The sequence below is a fragment of the Zosterops lateralis genome (assembly GCF_965231275.1).
Source record: "Zosterops lateralis genome assembly, chromosome: 15".
In the NCBI taxonomy this organism is placed as follows: Eukaryota; Metazoa; Chordata; class Aves; order Passeriformes; family Zosteropidae; genus Zosterops; species Zosterops lateralis.
This window is the reverse complement of record NC_139775.1, coordinates 5,878,692-5,896,379: the sequence shown is the minus strand read 5'-3', so window position 1 is coordinate 5,896,379 and position 17,688 is coordinate 5,878,692. Positions and strand designations below refer to the sequence as shown.

At 38.4% G+C, this 17,688-nt stretch overlaps 1 protein-coding gene across 3 annotated transcripts; it reads left to right on the top strand.

The window, feature by feature from the left end:
• Positions 1-222: 222 nt before the first annotated feature.
• On the top strand, positions 223-16,451 carry LOC310915478 (transmembrane protein 180-like). 3 transcript variants are annotated; one of them, XM_083872380.1, is made up of 7 exons: positions 223-231; positions 3,503-3,677; positions 4,845-5,573; positions 8,457-8,611; positions 10,106-10,189; positions 11,197-11,340; positions 16,266-16,451. In XM_083872380.1, the coding sequence occupies exons 2-7, from the start codon at positions 3,525-3,527 to the stop codon at positions 16,396-16,398; spliced, it is 1,398 nt and encodes a 465-aa protein (XP_083728506.1). In that variant the 5' UTR covers positions 223-231; positions 3,503-3,524; the 3' UTR covers positions 16,399-16,451. The 3 variants fall into 3 exon arrangements, with proteins under 3 accessions (XP_083728506.1, XP_083728507.1, XP_083728505.1); XM_083872381.1 differs by lacking the exon at positions 223-231 and adding an exon at positions 1,516-1,607 and having other exon boundaries at positions 16,269-16,451; XM_083872379.1 differs by lacking the exon at positions 223-231 and adding an exon at positions 1,516-1,607.
• The last annotated feature ends 1,237 nt before the right edge of the window (positions 16,452-17,688 follow it).

Genomic DNA, 17,688 nt, shown 5'->3' with positions numbered 1-17,688 from the left:
GCGGCAACGTGGCAGCCGCCGCCCGCCCCCCGCCTCCCGCGATTCAAACACGGCACCCTCGCCTCGCCGGCGGGCGGCCAATGGAGAACCGCCCGCCGCGCAGATCGAAAGGAGGATGCACCAATCACAAGGCGAATTCGTATCAAATGACCAATGAGAGCGAAGAGAGGGCGGGCCTGGGGCAGCCGCGCCCCGCCCCGCCCCGCGGCGCGCAGCCTCCCGTCAGACGAGGTGGGTCGGCGCCTCTGGCAGGGGCGGTGGTCGCCGCGCCCGGGGCGGTGATGGCGGGGAGCGGCCGCTGAGGGATGTCGGCCGCGGCGGAGCAGGGCCGGCACAGTCCGGACCGGGACAGTGCCACTTGGTGTAGGGAAAGCCGGTGCTCGTAGTCGCCCCACGTTGGGAGCGCTGAGGGAAGGGCGTGAGGAGGGGCTCAGCTGGGCGTGCAGGTGCGGGAGGGGCGGGCGGGGCGGGGAGCCCGCAGCCCGAGAAGGGCCGGCTCCATCCCCGCACCTCGCTTGCCCTCGCCTCTTTTCCGCACAAAGCAGAGGGAGTCGTGTTTCCTGTCCGGGGACCTGCCGAGATAAACGAGCGTAACTTCCCCATTCTCAGCAGACGAGCCCGTTCAGAGGTGCAGCCCCGCGAGTTCCGAGCCCCGCGCCTGTGGGAGCCCCCCCGAGCACTTCCCCTCAGCGCTGCCCTCGGGACCAGCACCGCCTTCACTCTGCCTTCCGTCCTCATGTGGTGCCGGTCACGTCAGAAGGATGGGAAAGATCCTTGTGTCCGACCAGTCTGTCAGGGCTGTGGGCCCTGCACGGCGGGTCGGGACCCAGAGCAGGGTGTCAGGGCTGTCGGGGCTGTGGGCACTGCACAGCGGGTCGGGACCCAGAACCCAGAGCAGGGTGTCAGCCAGCACGCCTCAGGCAATATTTGCTATTATCTCTCGGAATCCACCTTTCTTCTTTAAACTCTCGCTCTAATTTCTTTTAGCAATTGTTATCCTGCTCTGGGAGAAACGCAGGTAATGTCACAGTGCATCTCACCGGCCCGAACAGCCTGTTCTTTCGGCCTCTGAGTATTAACGCAGCTGTAACCACTAGAAATTTCTGAAACTGATTTGCCTTCTCTGAGTCATAGAATGTGCACCTGTGCTTTAACCTGCTCAATATAAAGGCTGACTATTAAGCAGAGGGAGGGGATGCTCATGCATGATTTCATTGTAGTGCTATTAAAGGGAGCATCTGGGGAAGGAAGTGTGGTACCTCAACTTCTAATTGAACCTATTTCATAAACAGGGTGCTGGACCAGATGTACCAATTAGGGTAGAGTTGTGTCAGATCCTGTATATTACAATTAGTCATGGTAATAGAGTCCAGTTTCTGCATTGTCGGATTTTTCTTGAAGAAATTTCAAATATCTTTCAAATTTTCTGAAACTGAGGGGACCATTTTTTATTTGTGTCAGAAGGAATCAAGTCAAACAATTTAGAAATGACTGCTGGTAATGTTAGTGTGAAGCACTTTTATTCTTGGTGCTTCTGGAATTTGAAGGAAAGTCTTCCAGTTCTCCGTTTTGAAGACCTGTGCAGGGTGCTCCAGGTACAAATAAAGGTGAACTGTCTACCTTTCCAAAAGCCCTAATATCCACTATATAAATAATTCAGTAAGTATTTGTGAAGGCTTGAAAAATCAAATGTGATACTTGCTAATAACATGCTCATTGTAATTACTTTCATATTAATATCAAACATATTTTTTTAAAAAAAACATTTAACTGTAGATCTTTTCAATAACCTTTTTCTTAATTTTAGGTTTCTCGGTAAAAAATAGTGAAACCAAACTTGCTAAAATTTTGTCCCCTGAAAATGATATTGTCTTTACAGATGTAGAAAAGATGTAGATGTCTTTAAAGATGTAGAAAAATAAGTTCGAAGTATACATCATAGTCATTTTCAAATATTTAAAAATATTTTAAAAATCAGTCATATTCTTAGAAATAAATTTGCTTTAATAAAACGAATCCCAGGGTTCCAGTTGTTTATCAGCTGGATTTTTTTTCTTAGCTATAGAATGAAGTTACCTGCTCTTTACATCATGTTTCATATCACAGCATCTTTTATGCAAAAGTGCATCCACATTTTATTTGCTCTTCAAGAGGTCATTTTCCATGTTTGGGGGATGGAAAAGCTGCCTGTTCCATCTTCCCAGTCCCTACCTGGTTTGTGGCTTTTGCATGGTCCTTGTCTGGTGATTCTGAAGTTCCTCCCTTCCTGCACAGCCGCCTTGTAAACCACAGGAAGGCTGGAAACAGCCTTGGCTTTCATTTCCTGTTTCTTCCATGGTTATTTTTATGGAGAGTTCAGGGAGCTGCTTGTAAAGCTGCTGATCAAGCAGATATTCAAACTAGGTATTTTGATGGATACGTGAAAATTGCATTTAGGGTAAAATTGTTAATATGCAGAGGAGCAAAGTATGAGCTATTGACATAAAGCAAGTTGTAATTCTCTGCATAGTAAGGCTGAAATTTGAACTTGAGATATCAAAATAAATAGCTAGCTTCCTTCAACAGATGTAAAAATGAATAAAACCTCAGTTAAAAACAGATACCTGAGAGTAATTATGTATTGGTCTTATACAATCAAGTGTGGCCAAGGGCTACTTTTAAGTAGATATTAAACAGCATTAAAAGGTAGAGGTTCCCTGAAGCTGGCTCTTTTCATGGCATAGTTTACACCAAACATGCTAAGGTAATTGATGGAAAAGATCAGCATCTTTAAAATTTGTTGCCTAAATATCTGAATGATAGATTAAAGAAATCTGTATTCTTGGGCTGAATCTCTGTTATTTTGGCATACATAAAATGCTGTGTGTGCTACTTGCTGTGCAGTCTTCATACCATGACAATTTTAATTTAAAAGTGGTTTAATTGTTTTATGGTTTTTTAGGTGAAAATATTGCTTCCATGACTTCTTAACAATTAGTATTTTAAAACAGGAGGGCAAAACTTGGTATTTGTTTTGAAAGAAATAGTCCCCTACGTGCACGCTGCCTTTGACATTCACAGCACTGGAATACATAAGGGGTTGAGTCACTTCATTCCAACCCAGTCCATAATTTTAAGAATATATAGCTAGCAAGAAAGATCTAAAATGTATGTAATTACTTTGAACTCTACACTAAGGTGAGTGTTTGCAATAGCAGGTTTTTATGTGGAGTCTATACATCAGTTAGGAAGGATTTCTTTTAAGTTTTTGTCTACTTGTTCCATTGACTTTTAAATACTGATTGTACTTAGAAATGTCACCTAATAGCTCATTATTTTGGGCTCAGTGTCACAACTCAATAAAATGTGTTTCTGATTTGGAAAAAAAAAAAAAAGAAGAATGGGAAAATTTTCCTCCAATAATCCATTTCTGCACCTCTGAAACAAGCAAATCCCCCATGTTATTTTAATTTGGAAAACTACTCTACTAATTGTTGTAATTCTCTTTTGTAACTTGAGGAAGAAGAGAGCTGTACTCCTGGAAGATGAAGATTCTTTGGGGAATTCATTCTAATGCGCTGGCATATTCCATGACTACCTTAGGTGCTGGAATGATGAACAGCATTTTTAATTTCTACTACGTTAAGCTTTTCCTAAACCGATACAAAATTTCAGAAAGCGCATTTCACATAGCACAGGTACCGTACAATGGAATATTTTGATTACAATGTTGTGCTGTGTGTCAGTGTTACTATAACAAAGTGATTCTTTTAATGACAGATTAATTTTGGAATCATTGCAATTAATTAACAATAAATTATATTTGACTTTAGTTAATCCATAAGCAACAGAGCTTACCCATTGGTTGTAGTCTATAGAGTAAAAATTTCCAGACTTAATTGCTGAAAAGGTTTTTATGTTTCATAGCTTGAAGTAATTTTCTAAACTGATCTTGCACCTCAGCTCCATAGATAAGTTTGACATTAGTGCTTTCTTATGAACTGTTTAAGTACTTAAATGCTGCATTTATCCTGCAAGTCATTATCCATGTGAGTAACTCTTGTTGTAAATGGTCTCCTGAAAGTAATGAGCCAGCTCGTGTTTTGAATTAACTTGCTGTGAGAATAATATCTGAGCTTTGCAGGATGAAAGCCCAGATATATAAAGTTTTGAAAGAGTGGAGTCTTAGAGACAGTTTATTTCACATGTAGTTGGTCACCTACTTACTTAATCATCTTATTTTTTCAAAATTTCTATGAATACTGATAAGAATTTGTTTTAGAGTCTGTTTTGACCTGTGCAGGGGGGAAATGGGCCACTGAATCACCAAATCAATATGATTCTAACAGAAGCCATTTATTGTTTACATTACATGCCAGATACAGATTCTAGGTCTACTGTCCATGTGGGCACACATTTCTGGGTTGGCCGAGCTGCTTCTCCATGAGGCAGGCACACATCCTTCAGGACATCCCATTGGTCAACTGTCCATCCTCATGTGTTGCTTCCCTTATCTAGGGTTTACATTTTTTGCAGACATTTTCTCAGGTTCTCTTCTTATTTTTGATCTTGTTGTTTTCTCACTAACCTTGATGAATTCCTGAGAGCTCTAACAACAAAACTGCAGGTGGTTTGATAATATGACTCACAACCAGTCTGGCTGGTGCATCAGAATGACCTGTAATACAGATACGTTGCTACAGACCTGAGTAGCTTTTCTATGTATTTATTTCTCTGCAGCTTTCTCTGTATAGCTTTTCTCTGCATTTATTTCTGAATAGAGGTTTATTTTAAATAAATACACTGTGTTTGTGTAACCTCTGCAGAAGAATGACAGTGGTGACAAACTCCCTTGTCCGTGGCAGGTTGTGTTCATGATCTGGAACGCCATCAACGATCCCCTTTTCGGGTACATTCAGGACAACTCCAGGCTGAAGTGCTGCGCGAGGCGGCAGTTCTCCATTCTGTACGGAGCCCCCCTGTACGGCTTGGCCTTCCTGCTGCCCTGGTTCCCCTGGAGGCACTACCAGGAGGGCGACTGGCTGTGTGGGCTGCACCTGGTCGTGGCGCTCTGCGCCTTCGACGGGCTGCTGACCTTCGTGCTGCTGGCGCAGTGTGCGCTCTTCGCCGAGAGCTCCGCCCGGCACGACAGCCGGCTCCGGCTCATCAAGTACAACCAGGTGGCCACCTTAGTTGGGTCCACAAGTGTTCTCTTCTGTGGGCTCATATCGGGTAATATGGAGAACTTCGCTTATTTCCAGGCTTTTGCCGTTTTGGTTGCAGCTCTGGCAACAGCTTGTATGTGTTGCACGGGTAAATACAGCACAAGTCAGTATGAGCAGAGAGAAATTCATCCAGAGGATCTGGAAAACAGTGATGGAGGTTTCTCCTTGGCCTCAGTAGTTTCATTGACGAAACAGATCATGACAGAGAAGAACTTTGTATGTTTTGTAACAATGAACTTCTTCCAAGTCTTCCACCTAGCCTTCTACAACAATTTTATGATGATCTTTGCGGATAATCTTATTCCTAAGGATGTCCTTTCTTCCTCAGTAAGAAGTATCATGTATGGAGCAGGTTTTATTTGTCCTCAGGTAGGCAGTCATACTTCTTTATTTCTAAATATGAAAACGTGGTGGTTTGGTAATTCACAGTATCCATTTAACACTTGAAAAAATGCTGTATTTGGCATAAGGCATTGGCCACAATGAGTACTAAATCTCACTCCCCAGTACTCTAGAAGAAGAAAGTACCTCTGTGCAGGCTGGTCAAGTGTAACAGGTAGAGAGAGCAGACAGACAGGCTGGTAGAATATCTGTTTAAAACAATGTGAGACATGAGTAGGCAAGGAATTAATGTTTTGTATCCTCCAGTTCTTATAATACCTAAGCATAAAGGAATGAAAAACATGGCCAAGATCAAATGTTTCGAAAAGCAAAATCTACGGAATTCTGAATTCTTTTTTGTCTTGTTTTCTAATACTGTGTGTTAAAAATGAAAAACTAAGCTCTTCTTCAGGAAGTTTCTGAAATAAACTGCACAAAATACCAGAAAAATTATAAAGTATGGAAAGCATTGTTAAAATATGTGGTATGTCAGTCATGGAAACCAAACAAAACTCTAAATAGCTGCTTTTGGAGAATAATATATTCCCATTTATTTTGTTGTTTCGTCTCTTGGTCAGCAGTATTTATGGGGAAGAGAGACATACTTTTAGGAGCCCAGTCAGGGATGAGGGGAGGAGTAATGAACTGAAAAGAGACAACCCAAAAGAGCCATGTGTGAGAACAAGAAAAGCAGCAAAAGTATATCCCACAGAATGTGACCATACTTGTCTGCAGTAAATAAAAAAAAATTCCTTCTCTTCATTGCCTTCCAACTTCTTTCTCTAGATCTTCAAAACCTTTCTCTGTGTTTACTTATTGGATGTTGAAAGTCAGGGTACTCAAAATATGAGTATCCTGACATTCATCATAGGTGTTGATGTGTTCAGGATTTTTTAAAATCAGGCTGTTATATTCATTAAATTGTAATGGGTTTTGATAAATAGTATTTATAAGAAGATAAATGAAAGTGCAACTGGAATTAACAGATCAATTTCGGTTCCCATCTTGGCATTTGCATATAAAACATACAGATCCTGAACATACCTTCTGTTCCATAACTCCTTACTATCTACAATTTCAGCTTTTGTCCTTATCACAGGTTTAATAGTTTTGATGTTTTCCCCTGTACCTCAGATAGTGAACTGTGGAAATAAATCAGAAGCTACAGAAGTTAGGAGAGGTTAAATAATTTTACACTTAATATCTAGCAATCACTTTTATTGATAAAATCTGTGTGACAGTGTGAAAAGAACAATCTTTCAGAAAACGTGTCTCTGCTCCCCAGAGACTCATTGTCTAGAAGGTCACTGAACCGTAGAGGGTTTGCTGTGACCTTATTTTTTTCAGGTTTTATCCCTTTGAGCTCAAAATACAATAAGAGAATTCTCTAATGGCAATGTCCTGAACTTCACTTACTGGAAAAACACCCAACCCTTGTAAAAAAAAGCTCCTTTTTTTGAACTCTGCTTCAGTGGCCTCTACTAAACTAGAATTCAGCTTCTGACTTAGGTTCCTTCTAGTAGTGGATATGAGGAATACAACCTGCCCACAAGGAAAATGTTACTGTAACACAGACAAACAACTTTGAATTTGCATCTTTGTTAGTATTTTCCTTACAAACACACACTCTTAGAGACGTGCAAGCAGTGAGGAATTTTCTAAGTCATAAGTACTTCCTGAGACAGGGTTATTTTGCAGTTACAGGGAGACAGGAACATGGTGTTTACAATAGCAGACATTACAGGATCCCTTAGTATTTCTAGTGGAGGCACTTCTCAGCAAAATCCCTGAAAACAGCCAGGGGGAGGAGTATGTTTTAAATTTCTTATAACAAGATTTTTTTTTATACCAGCTTTTCAGATTTGTTTTACCTCCCTGATCAAGTAGAAATCTTAAGCTTTTTTTACAATAGCATTTGCCATGGTAATCTTTGTCTGACCGTAGCATCCTGGTTTTATTTGTTATGTTAAAGCAGTTCAGTGTGGGAACAATTGTACAAGAAAATTCTTTCCTGTTCTTCATCTGAATATTATACAGTCCATCTCTGTAACACCGAAGAAAGGAGAAAATGTGGATCTTTATACAGTTTGTATATTTGTGACAGAGATGAGGACAATGTACATGTACACGGTGACAAAGGCCCATATAATAAAAGGAGCATAAATCATTACAGAATGTCCTATTGAAAGTGAAAAGTGAGGAACAATGTAGAAGAACTTAAAATTTGTCCATACTATAATCAACACTTAATGTTATTTTCATGACTAAACCAGTCACTAGATTCTCAGAATTTACTCCTTGCCAAGATTGTCAAAATTAAAACTCAGCCATGCACAAGCACTGGCCTCTGCCTTTCTCTACTTGCTTAGTTAAAGCTGTCCTAGTGAGCTTGCTTTGCCAACTTAAAAGTCATGCTTGATTTCCATAAATGTCAATGAAAATAGTAATATTAATGAAAAAGCAATTGCTGAGAATACATCTTGTCAGCAATTAAATGGCAAGATGCTTGATTTACAGTTATCATACTGCAAAGCTAATACATTAAGGGATATCAAAAGTAAAGATCATGTGCATTAGGTAATAGGTAGGCATTGTGGGAAAGAGTGTTTCCCTCAGGATATAGCAGTTCTCAGTGACTAGTTTTTGAGTTAAAGGAAACTGTACCTAGTAGAGGTTGCATAGAGTGAGCCAGTAGAGGGTTGTCTTCATTCAATTTGTATTTTTTTTTACCTTGTTGAACTTCTTAGGGTGGGTTTTTTTTTTTTTTTCTTTAAAGGGTATTAATTATGTCAGGTCTGTGTTTTATAGCTTTCCTAATGCTGAGACACTTTTCATCTTTTCATCCTGTATGTGTATATATTATCTTTCCAGTGCCTTGTTCTTCTCAGTCATGCTTCACTGAAGAAATTTGGTTATTACAGAATCATCTTGTTTTCCTTTTACTATGAAGGAGTAGCTGCTGCTGTCATGTGTCTTCTAGGGCAAGAACACTATTATCTGCTTGCATTTTATGTCACAACAAACATGTAAGTAAATTCACTCCCTTGTTTATAGACACAGCTGAAATACTTCTAACAGCAGACACTTGCCTTTATTGCCATGAAGATTCTGCCTCTGCTTTCATGGTTTTCATTCTATTTCACTTATCATAAAAGCTGAAACTCCAGTTACAGTTTTTTTTTTTCTTTTCAGCTTCCATTTTATTCTGTTTCAGCTTTTAATTTCTGCTTGAAATAAAAAAAGCCTAAAATGCAAACAGCGATTACGGTTTTCAGGCACATGCCTCCAGTCACTTTAGCCTGAAATGCAAGGGAAGAGGATCTCATGTTTTCAATAGACATGGCAGAGCTCAGCAGAGGAGCTCCCCAGGGACTGTTTACTGGGAAGGCTCAGACATCACCCCGTTTTGCAGAACACTTGTGTGCTGCACTGCAGGCAAATACGGGTAGCTCAGGTGTCTGTTTGGTAAACAGCACTACTGAGTCCCATTTCCACTGGTGCTCAGTAGTAAGATGCCTAGCAGTAGTATTTTCACAGAAGTGTATAATGATACATAGAAAACCTTATTTCAAGATAAAGAGCTGTTTGTATCAGAATATTGTTACAGAACTTTGTTTTTATTTCTTCATGTTCTCCTTCATTGTTGTCTTTTGACATGTTCTTTCCTGCCCTCCTTTTCTTTGTCTTTCTGTTCCCACCCCATTTTCATTCTTATTTTCAGTATTGCAGTCATGGGCTACTCTAACACTGAATTGTGTGAACAATAAATTGAATTTCATTATCTTCATGTTTTAAATGATGAAGATGTGTTTTGATTTCTCCAAGGAAAAATTCTGAGGTACCTGAAGTCTGTATGTTGAAAGTGCTAGTTGTTCAAAGTACCTTGTTAATAAAAAGCTCATCACACCTAAATTTTAATAAGACACAGAAATTGAAATATTTGAGTTTATTGTTTCCTTTGGCTGTCTAAGAATGAGCTTTGTATGTGTGTGTTTAAATGCATATCTATATACATCTATATCTATATACATCTATATATACTGTAAATACATATATGGAATGCATGTAAATTATTCTTTCTATTCTAATTCTTCCACCTTGAAATTTATCTTCCACATGGTCATGTCTTTTCCAGATTTCAAGAGCAAATTTTTAGTTTCCCCCTTTTCTGAGGTGTTTATTTTCTCCTGATCATTTTAAATGACATTTTCTGATAATGTAAATTTGTTGTAAAAGTATTCACAACCTTTTACACCAATGTCCAGGAAAAAAAAAAAAAAAAGAAAAGAAAAAAAAAAGAAAATCCCCCACTTTTAGGTTTGCATATTGATTTCTAATTCTCAGCTAAGAACAGATCTGGTAATGCTTTCAGATAGATCACTGGGTTTTGAAGAACATCTCAGCTTTGTGTGTTTGCCAAATCTCAGTGTTGGTGTGTTTGTGCTAGAATGTCAGTTACAATTTCATTATAAAGTGAATATAAGAACTATGAACATCTTCAATATTTTGTTTTTCTTCAGGGTAATTGTGCAAGCTTCATTTAGCTTGTTCAATTTGCCTCTGGCAGATATTGTTGATGCAGATTTAATAAAGCACAAGAGGAGGTATGTCAGTCGTTACTGTTTTTTTAAAAATGCTGTTTGCCTTGTTACTCTTTGGTAATAAATTATGTAAAAGTAAAGACAGTAAACGATCTGGGATCCGTGATACAGAGAGACTTTTTGTGAGAGTAACTTCCCTTAGCATAAGTGAAGATCAGAACTTGAGTCAAGTTTCCTGCAGTTACTTCAGTAGAGTCATTTAAACAGATTATTAGGTCATTTCTCTTTTTTCTTATACTATAATATAAGCCAAGTCCTTCCAATTTTTGTGGCTTTATTTTTGTTAGCTTCAGTTGAGTTACTTTGTGTCCAGATACATCTATAATCGTGTGTGGAATTTTCTGAATAACGCCTTTTCGAGATAGGTGAAGTGCAGATTTCAGTCTAACTAGTTCCTTTATTTCCCTGAAATAAAAGCGATAAAACCTGCTGCAGAATAGCATATTGCAACTCAATGATCTTTTGGATTTTTATCAAAGTGCACATAACTTCCTGTTGGTTCCATCAATTGTTATGTAAGTGTAGATTCAATCCTGTTAAAGAACTTCCCTTCAAAGGCAAGATCTGTTGCTTTCATGAGGAAAAAATTGCCTCATTTTTCTGGCCTATGCATGCAAAATCCTCAGTTGTAATTAATTCTCCATGCACTCTTCAGTCTAATTTAACTTCAGTAATAACTCAAAGTCCACAAAGCTGAATTTAAGTATGAGTCACTTCAGAATTGGGGCCTAGCTGTGTCTGTATATCTGTGTATATATGTGTGTATATATATTTATATACACACACGCACAGCCCACAGAGGTTTGTAACCTTTTATTTCCGAATAAATTTAAATTTCATTATGAGAGTGGATCTGTTTGCTATAATGTATGAACTAGATAAATCTAAGGATCATGATATTTAGCCTTTGCATATTAACAGGATTTAAAGCTTTTTAAAATCACGATTGTAATCAATACACTAATAAGTTTGTCTTGTGCATTAATTTGTTTTTTCTCCAAATATTTTAGATTACCACTTTCCTCTATGGTTTTTGGTACCAATGCTTTATTTACCAAGCCTGCCCAGTCTTTGGCTCCAATGGTTGTGGTTACAATACTAAATCAATATGGATATTATGACCTGAATAATGTACCTAGTCATCCTGATATAAGGTGAGTTCAAAAGAGATGCTTTAAATCTTAGAAAATAACATGAAATACTCCTGTAATCTGAAAAGGAAATTGATCAGCCATTAGTTTGCATCAACTGCAGTTCAAAAGCATAAACACTTTAAAAATACTTACCAGTTGGTTTTGTCTGTGTAGAAGTACAAATGTTTTTTAAAGAGTAAATAATTTATTAAACAATATACATCAGAATATCTACCTAATTTTGAAAAGTAAAGAATACCTTTCATCCCCTGGCTTTTTGCAAAAAAAGAAAATTGTTTGAGATCATCTAATAGCTCTTACTAAGATACATGTTGTCCTGGCTTCTGCATTTTGTTTACCTCATAAACCTACTTCCTTAAATATATTATATATAATGTTAATCAGATCCATTTTTTGTTTGATGGAAAGCAGTATAATCACTGGAGGGAGGGAATTTGCCTTGAGTAGGAGTGTATCATTTTGGCTCCAGTACTCCTTACCATTGTAATGCTAATGATTTCATTGCAGTCCCTGGACACCATAATACAGCATAAAGCTGTGGTTGCTGGACATGTGTGGGCTTTTATAAAAATAAATAAACAGGAAAATAACCACACTGAAAAGGTCACATTTATGACCATCAGGAGGAACTGGCAACATAAGGGATAACTGAAGGGCTAAATGGAAAAATCAGTCCTGATTAGGATTTACTTGAGGAAACAACACGAATATCCTGAGAACTACATAGCTCTCCTAAATTTTTCATAAAAACCTAAAGAAACAGATTAACACAATTTTATATGAACTTTTTTGGGGAGACATCTGGTTATGTGTTTACCTAGGGTTAGGAGAACATTCCGTATTTGAGGAATTTTCTAAAAAAATGTATGAGGATAAGCATGACATAAAAGAACAACAGGTGGTCTTCAGAAATGCATCCAGGCAGAAGCAAAGGCAGCTTAAGTTTGAGGCTGTGTGTGAGAACAGCTTATTTTAATGTGTTCTGTGGATAGCCAGTGAGATGATGCGAAGAGGACATGAACCTCATTATAATGTCAAATGTGATGGGTGATTTTTGTGGAAGACTGGTGAGTTGAACTGGATGTAGGTATGAGAGGGCTGAATATATTAATCTTCAGATGAATGAATTTCTCTGATCATTCAGAGAAATTCAGATTTGAAACATAAAAACTGCAGTTCTGATCCCTTTCAATCAGAGAAATGATCCCTTTGTGGATAGATTTTAAATCACAGTAGTCATAAATCTTTTTTGCCTGGTAAATATCCGTTGGACTATAGCAACATTAAATTTATTTTATAGAGAGTTGCAATACTTGGAATGCTCAATCTATAAAACCTGTGTTTTCACTTGAGTCATGCTGAAATTTTATTTATTTCACTTGGGCCAGGAATAGCATAAAATATACTAAGCTGAATCAGAGCACCTGAAATAGATTATGTATTTCTCTTGCCCATCCTTTCAAAAGATATGAAGCAGTTTGCCTGTGTTTACTGTATATGTAGTGTGTAAATGGGTTTTCCTTTGCTTGCAAATGGAGTACAGCGTTGATACACAACCCATAAAGACCAGAAAACTCAAAGTTGTTTCTAGGGAGTCAGTTTGCCCTTGGCAATGTACTAAGACTATTGACTGAGCTAAAATTACTTATATATATGTTAAAAACCTATTGGCTGATCTTGTATTTCAGCCATAGGCAGACAGTTAAAATACACTTGCCCCAGGACAAAGTTGTTTGAGGACAAATAGAAACTAAATACAAGAGATTGTTTAAAATATGCTCAAACTGTTTTGGGGGAACAAAAGGCATTTCACACATGTGAATTACATAAAATGAAGTATTATGACCCACACCAATAGAATCTCAGCTCTGTCCTTCCTCCTTCTCCAAAGCTGGCAATATCTATTAAGTGTTTTGGAAAGCATTTGGTTTATTAGGTGTAGTAGCAGTGAATTGTGAAGATAGTACAGAGGACCCTTATTCTGCATTAACAAAATATTTGGTCCCTGAATAAATATGTCTGACGAGTTTCCAGCAGCGTTGTTTACTGGGGCAAGGCACAATATGAAGTCTACACACTATTTGCTGCATTCCAAATTATTTTAAATAATTTATTTTGCTAATAATTATTACTATGTGTTGACCTGAGAGTTAAACAGTAGCAACAATGATGGAGTAGCTAATCCTGGAAACCTTCAGGCACAGCAAGGACAATAAAATCATCAGTAATAGCCAGCATGGCTCCACCAAGGGGAAGTGATGCTTAACCAACTTTATAAACTTCTGCGGTTAAATGAGTTGCCTGGTGGGCAGGGGAAGGCAGTGGATATTGCCTGCCTGGGCTGCATTCCTAGTGACCAGGGTGATGGGACAGGACAGACTCTCAGGAAGTCTGGGGATGACACAAAGCTGGGGCTGTGGCAGGTGCACAAAGGGTCACGCTGCCATCGGGGCGGGGGGGAGGGGTCTCAGCAGGCTGGAGAAATGGGCTGGAATAGTACCTGGGGCTGCATTAGACAAAGTCCTGCCAGCAAGGCAGAAGTGATCCTTCCCCTCTGCTCACACATTGTGCCACATCCCTAAGAGATGTGGTCACTGCACAGAAGTCAAGCACTTCGTCATGGAAATCGGTTTTTAATATCCTTAAAATTTGAGCAATATTTTGTTGAATGGAGTGTCCTGATTTTTCCTTTCTTCTATCATCATAGCAAAGCAGTACGTGCCCTGTATGGCTTGACATGTTTTTTGTTCCTGTTTGGGTTTGGTTTTTTTTTAGTTTGGCTTGATTTATTTTTCTTTGCTATGGAAAAGATGCCTAGTTTAAAACCTCCCTCTTCTGGAGAGCCACTGCAACTACCACTAGCTTCTCTTGAGAGTGCTTTTCAAATTCATTCTTCAGAACAAAGTTATTTGGCAGCAACTCTTCATTATTTATTGAAGGCACTTTGAACTGTTAATGCTTTCATAGTAAATTACTGAACTACCTGACATTCTGTTCAGAGTGATTTTAGGGCTGTTTAGGGAAACATTGTATGTTTTATTCCTGCATGTGCAAAAAAAAAAAAAATAGATGTGGAAATTTCTTAAGTTGCTTGTTCAGCTGTAATTGTGATAAAATCCAAGCTGTTCTTGATTTAGCCCAGTCACTTAATTGAATATTTTCCCATTCCTTGTTTTGTGTATTACAGATATTTTTTCATAATTCCTGCAATAACTTAAGGTTTTACAGTACAATAGGTAATATTATTTTCTTAAATCAGCATCATTCCAGTGAAACCAAATCAGGATTGCACAATGTGAGTGATTTTACAGACGTTCTTTGTGTAAAGATGGAGTAATATTAGTACTGAAAACTGCAATTCTCTTTTGTGTACAGAACAGGCCAAATGCAAGTCCCAACATCCTGTTAACTGTGTCTGAGTCCTGTTCTCATGGTTAGGTGGTTAAATAATGTCTCTGTGGCCTCCCTGCTGGCACTGCTCCTGCAGTCCCTGTGGGCAGTTTTGCCAGAGCTGGGGATGCTGTGGGCTCCTTTCCCTGTAGGTGCACTGGAAATGCATTTGGATACAGGCCAGTAGCAACTCCAAATGGCAAATTATTGTCACTGCCAATAAACATTGGCTATGGACCAGTGGCCTGCTAGTGAACACTTCCAGTCATAAATGCAATTGCCCAAATGATTAAGTGATTCACTTGTGAGCCTGTGGGCTTTTGTTTTCTTACGTAGCATTAGCACGTACATAACTTGAGATAAACTGTGCTCATTTATGAGCCTGTGCCTGTGCTAAGGACAGAATCTGGGCTTTGTTGGAGGTTGCAAACATTTTTTCCGTTAAATCAAGTGAGACATGAGTTGATTCTTTCATGATTCAGAGGAGCTCTTAGGTTTTCTTCAAAAATCTGCTGAAGGTTTGGGGTATTTTTCACAGCTTTCAGGTTCTTTGGACCATGTCCATAGCTGTTCTGAGTCTCTTATCTCATCCCTGAATGCTAAGGAAAAAAATTAGAAAGGAACATAAAACTGCCTCATGGAGAGAAAGTTCACTTAGGGGCTGTTTCTCAGCTTGAGTTGACTTTCCTGATATTTAAGTAATTAGAATCCCATAATTAACAGAATGCAAGTAGATAGTGATTCCAGCTATTACATGAATGCCAAAATGCATGCTTTGAGCTGTCAGAAACCATGCTGCTCATAAAAGGGAGCTCATTAAATTCCTGTATTTTCTTTCTTCATTCATATTTGCTGATGCTTTTATTTATTTTTCATTAGAGAAGATTTAGATGAGGAAATGCCATGCATTCATTAGAAAAAACGAAAACTAGTGTTAATTTCACATGTATTCTTTCTATGGCTTATATTATCTTGTAATAATTTATTTTAAAATCAAATGAAATAAGGCCTGATATTTCAAACAGCCCTTGAAACCACACCTGAATTTTGTGCAATTATCATTACTTCTATCTAGCACTCAGCAACTAAAACAACACATTATGTGGATAGTTAGTAGCACAGATTTCAACTCAAATAAATTAATGTTCAAATATTTGCTTCCATTTTCTACTTTCCTTTCTCTTCCAAATTTTTCATTCTTTTTGGATGCTCTGTTCTATAATTGGATGAAAATTGCTTAAATTGCTTATATATCACATAATCAGGAAAATATTGAACAGGATTTCTTAGGTTGTATTAAAATAAACTCTTTGTGTGCTAAGCTCTGATTTCCTCCCAGCTAAAGAAAACAATATATAATACATATCTCCATGTAGAATTAGAAAAATACACAAGATATTTATATTTCTTTTACTTAGAATTGACTGGACAGTAGCATATCTATGTGTTTGTAATGGGAGTGCTTTAAAATTAACTTGTTTAGTGACCATGGAAGTTAATCTTCATATTGAAAGCCATGTTCTCCTTTGTTTCAGCAGGTCGTTTTTAGACCTCCATGATGCCATGTTCTACCTGGTCTGTCTGGTTCCCCTCTGCATTGCAGTCCTCCAGATCCTGACCTGGACTCCCTTTTCCATCCAGAACAGCCACCTGGCAGCTCCACAGTAAATACAGAACCAGTGGTCAGTGCATCCACAAGAGAGTTCAGTAAGTTTTTCATGTGAGAAAGCAAAACTGCAAGATGAAACACAGTTTGCTGTAAAGCTGCAGTAAAGCTTTAGTAAAGCTTCAGTAAAGCTGCATTTTCAGTCTCTATAGACTGTGAGTCACATTCAGCCTTAATGCTGAGCCTACACAAGTTTTCTCTAGTTCAGTTGCTTTTTGTTAAGGGGTCTTATCCTTAATTACTTTAAGTAATTTCTAGTGTATAATGATTCCTGTTAACTCATTTGAAGAAAGGATATGGCAGATCAGGGAAAGGGGTCCCAACCAGCACCTGGAATTCAAGGGAACTGTATTTTCTGAAGCTTACTGGTGGTTTAATTTTGCTGTGCTGATAAAATGGCAGATCTCTGAAGTTAATCTGGAAGATCTCAGTGGACATCCCTCATGGATGGTGGGGAGATGAAGAAAAATTTACATAGTGTCTAGCTGGCCAGTATCAAGAGAAATCTGACAGCTACCATGGGAAGAGCCAAGAGTAATTAACTACCCTGAAAGTCTGTATAAAGCTAAAGAAGAAAAGGATTCAGATGCTGTTCAGTGTTATTCAGTATGGAAAAAGCTCCATAAGTCCTCACTGGCTTTCCAAATCTGGTTGGTGGAAGGTCAGTGAAGTTTTCTGGATTTAAATGGGAAAATAATTTTGAAGGTATCCTATAGTTAGTCCTTCATAGAGAATGTCATTGTGGCAAGGGCAGCATTAGTCTGTGGGTGTAGGGTTCAGCTCTTGAACAAATATAAGCACACACAGTTACTAAACCAAGCTCTACCTGTTCAGTGGTGTTACGTTGGCAAACTCATTTGATGTGTGACAATTTAAGTTAATTTCTGAATCATCAAGTTGAAGTTAATTGATTTCTGATTAATTTTTATCATTTAGGATTTTAAATGAATCCTGTGATTTTTATAAAATAAATGGGTTTCGACAAAATTTCAGAAACATTGAGTCCTCTCTTCATTTCACATGTTGTAATGACAAGGCACATTAGCATGTTTACAGTGCTCCCATTTAATCAATATTATTCTTCCTCCAGTGTATCCATGGTGTAGTTGTGCAGTGATAAATACCTTTAGCATAATACAATCACTGCATGTTTGTATTTTGTTTTGCCTGGGCAAACACAGTTTTAGTAGCATCTTTCTTAGGGAGTGCCACTTTAAAGTGCAAGAGCATTGTGTGGATCCTAGTTTAAAAAGGCTGAGCCAGCTGATTTTCAAGGCTCTACACATACTGTT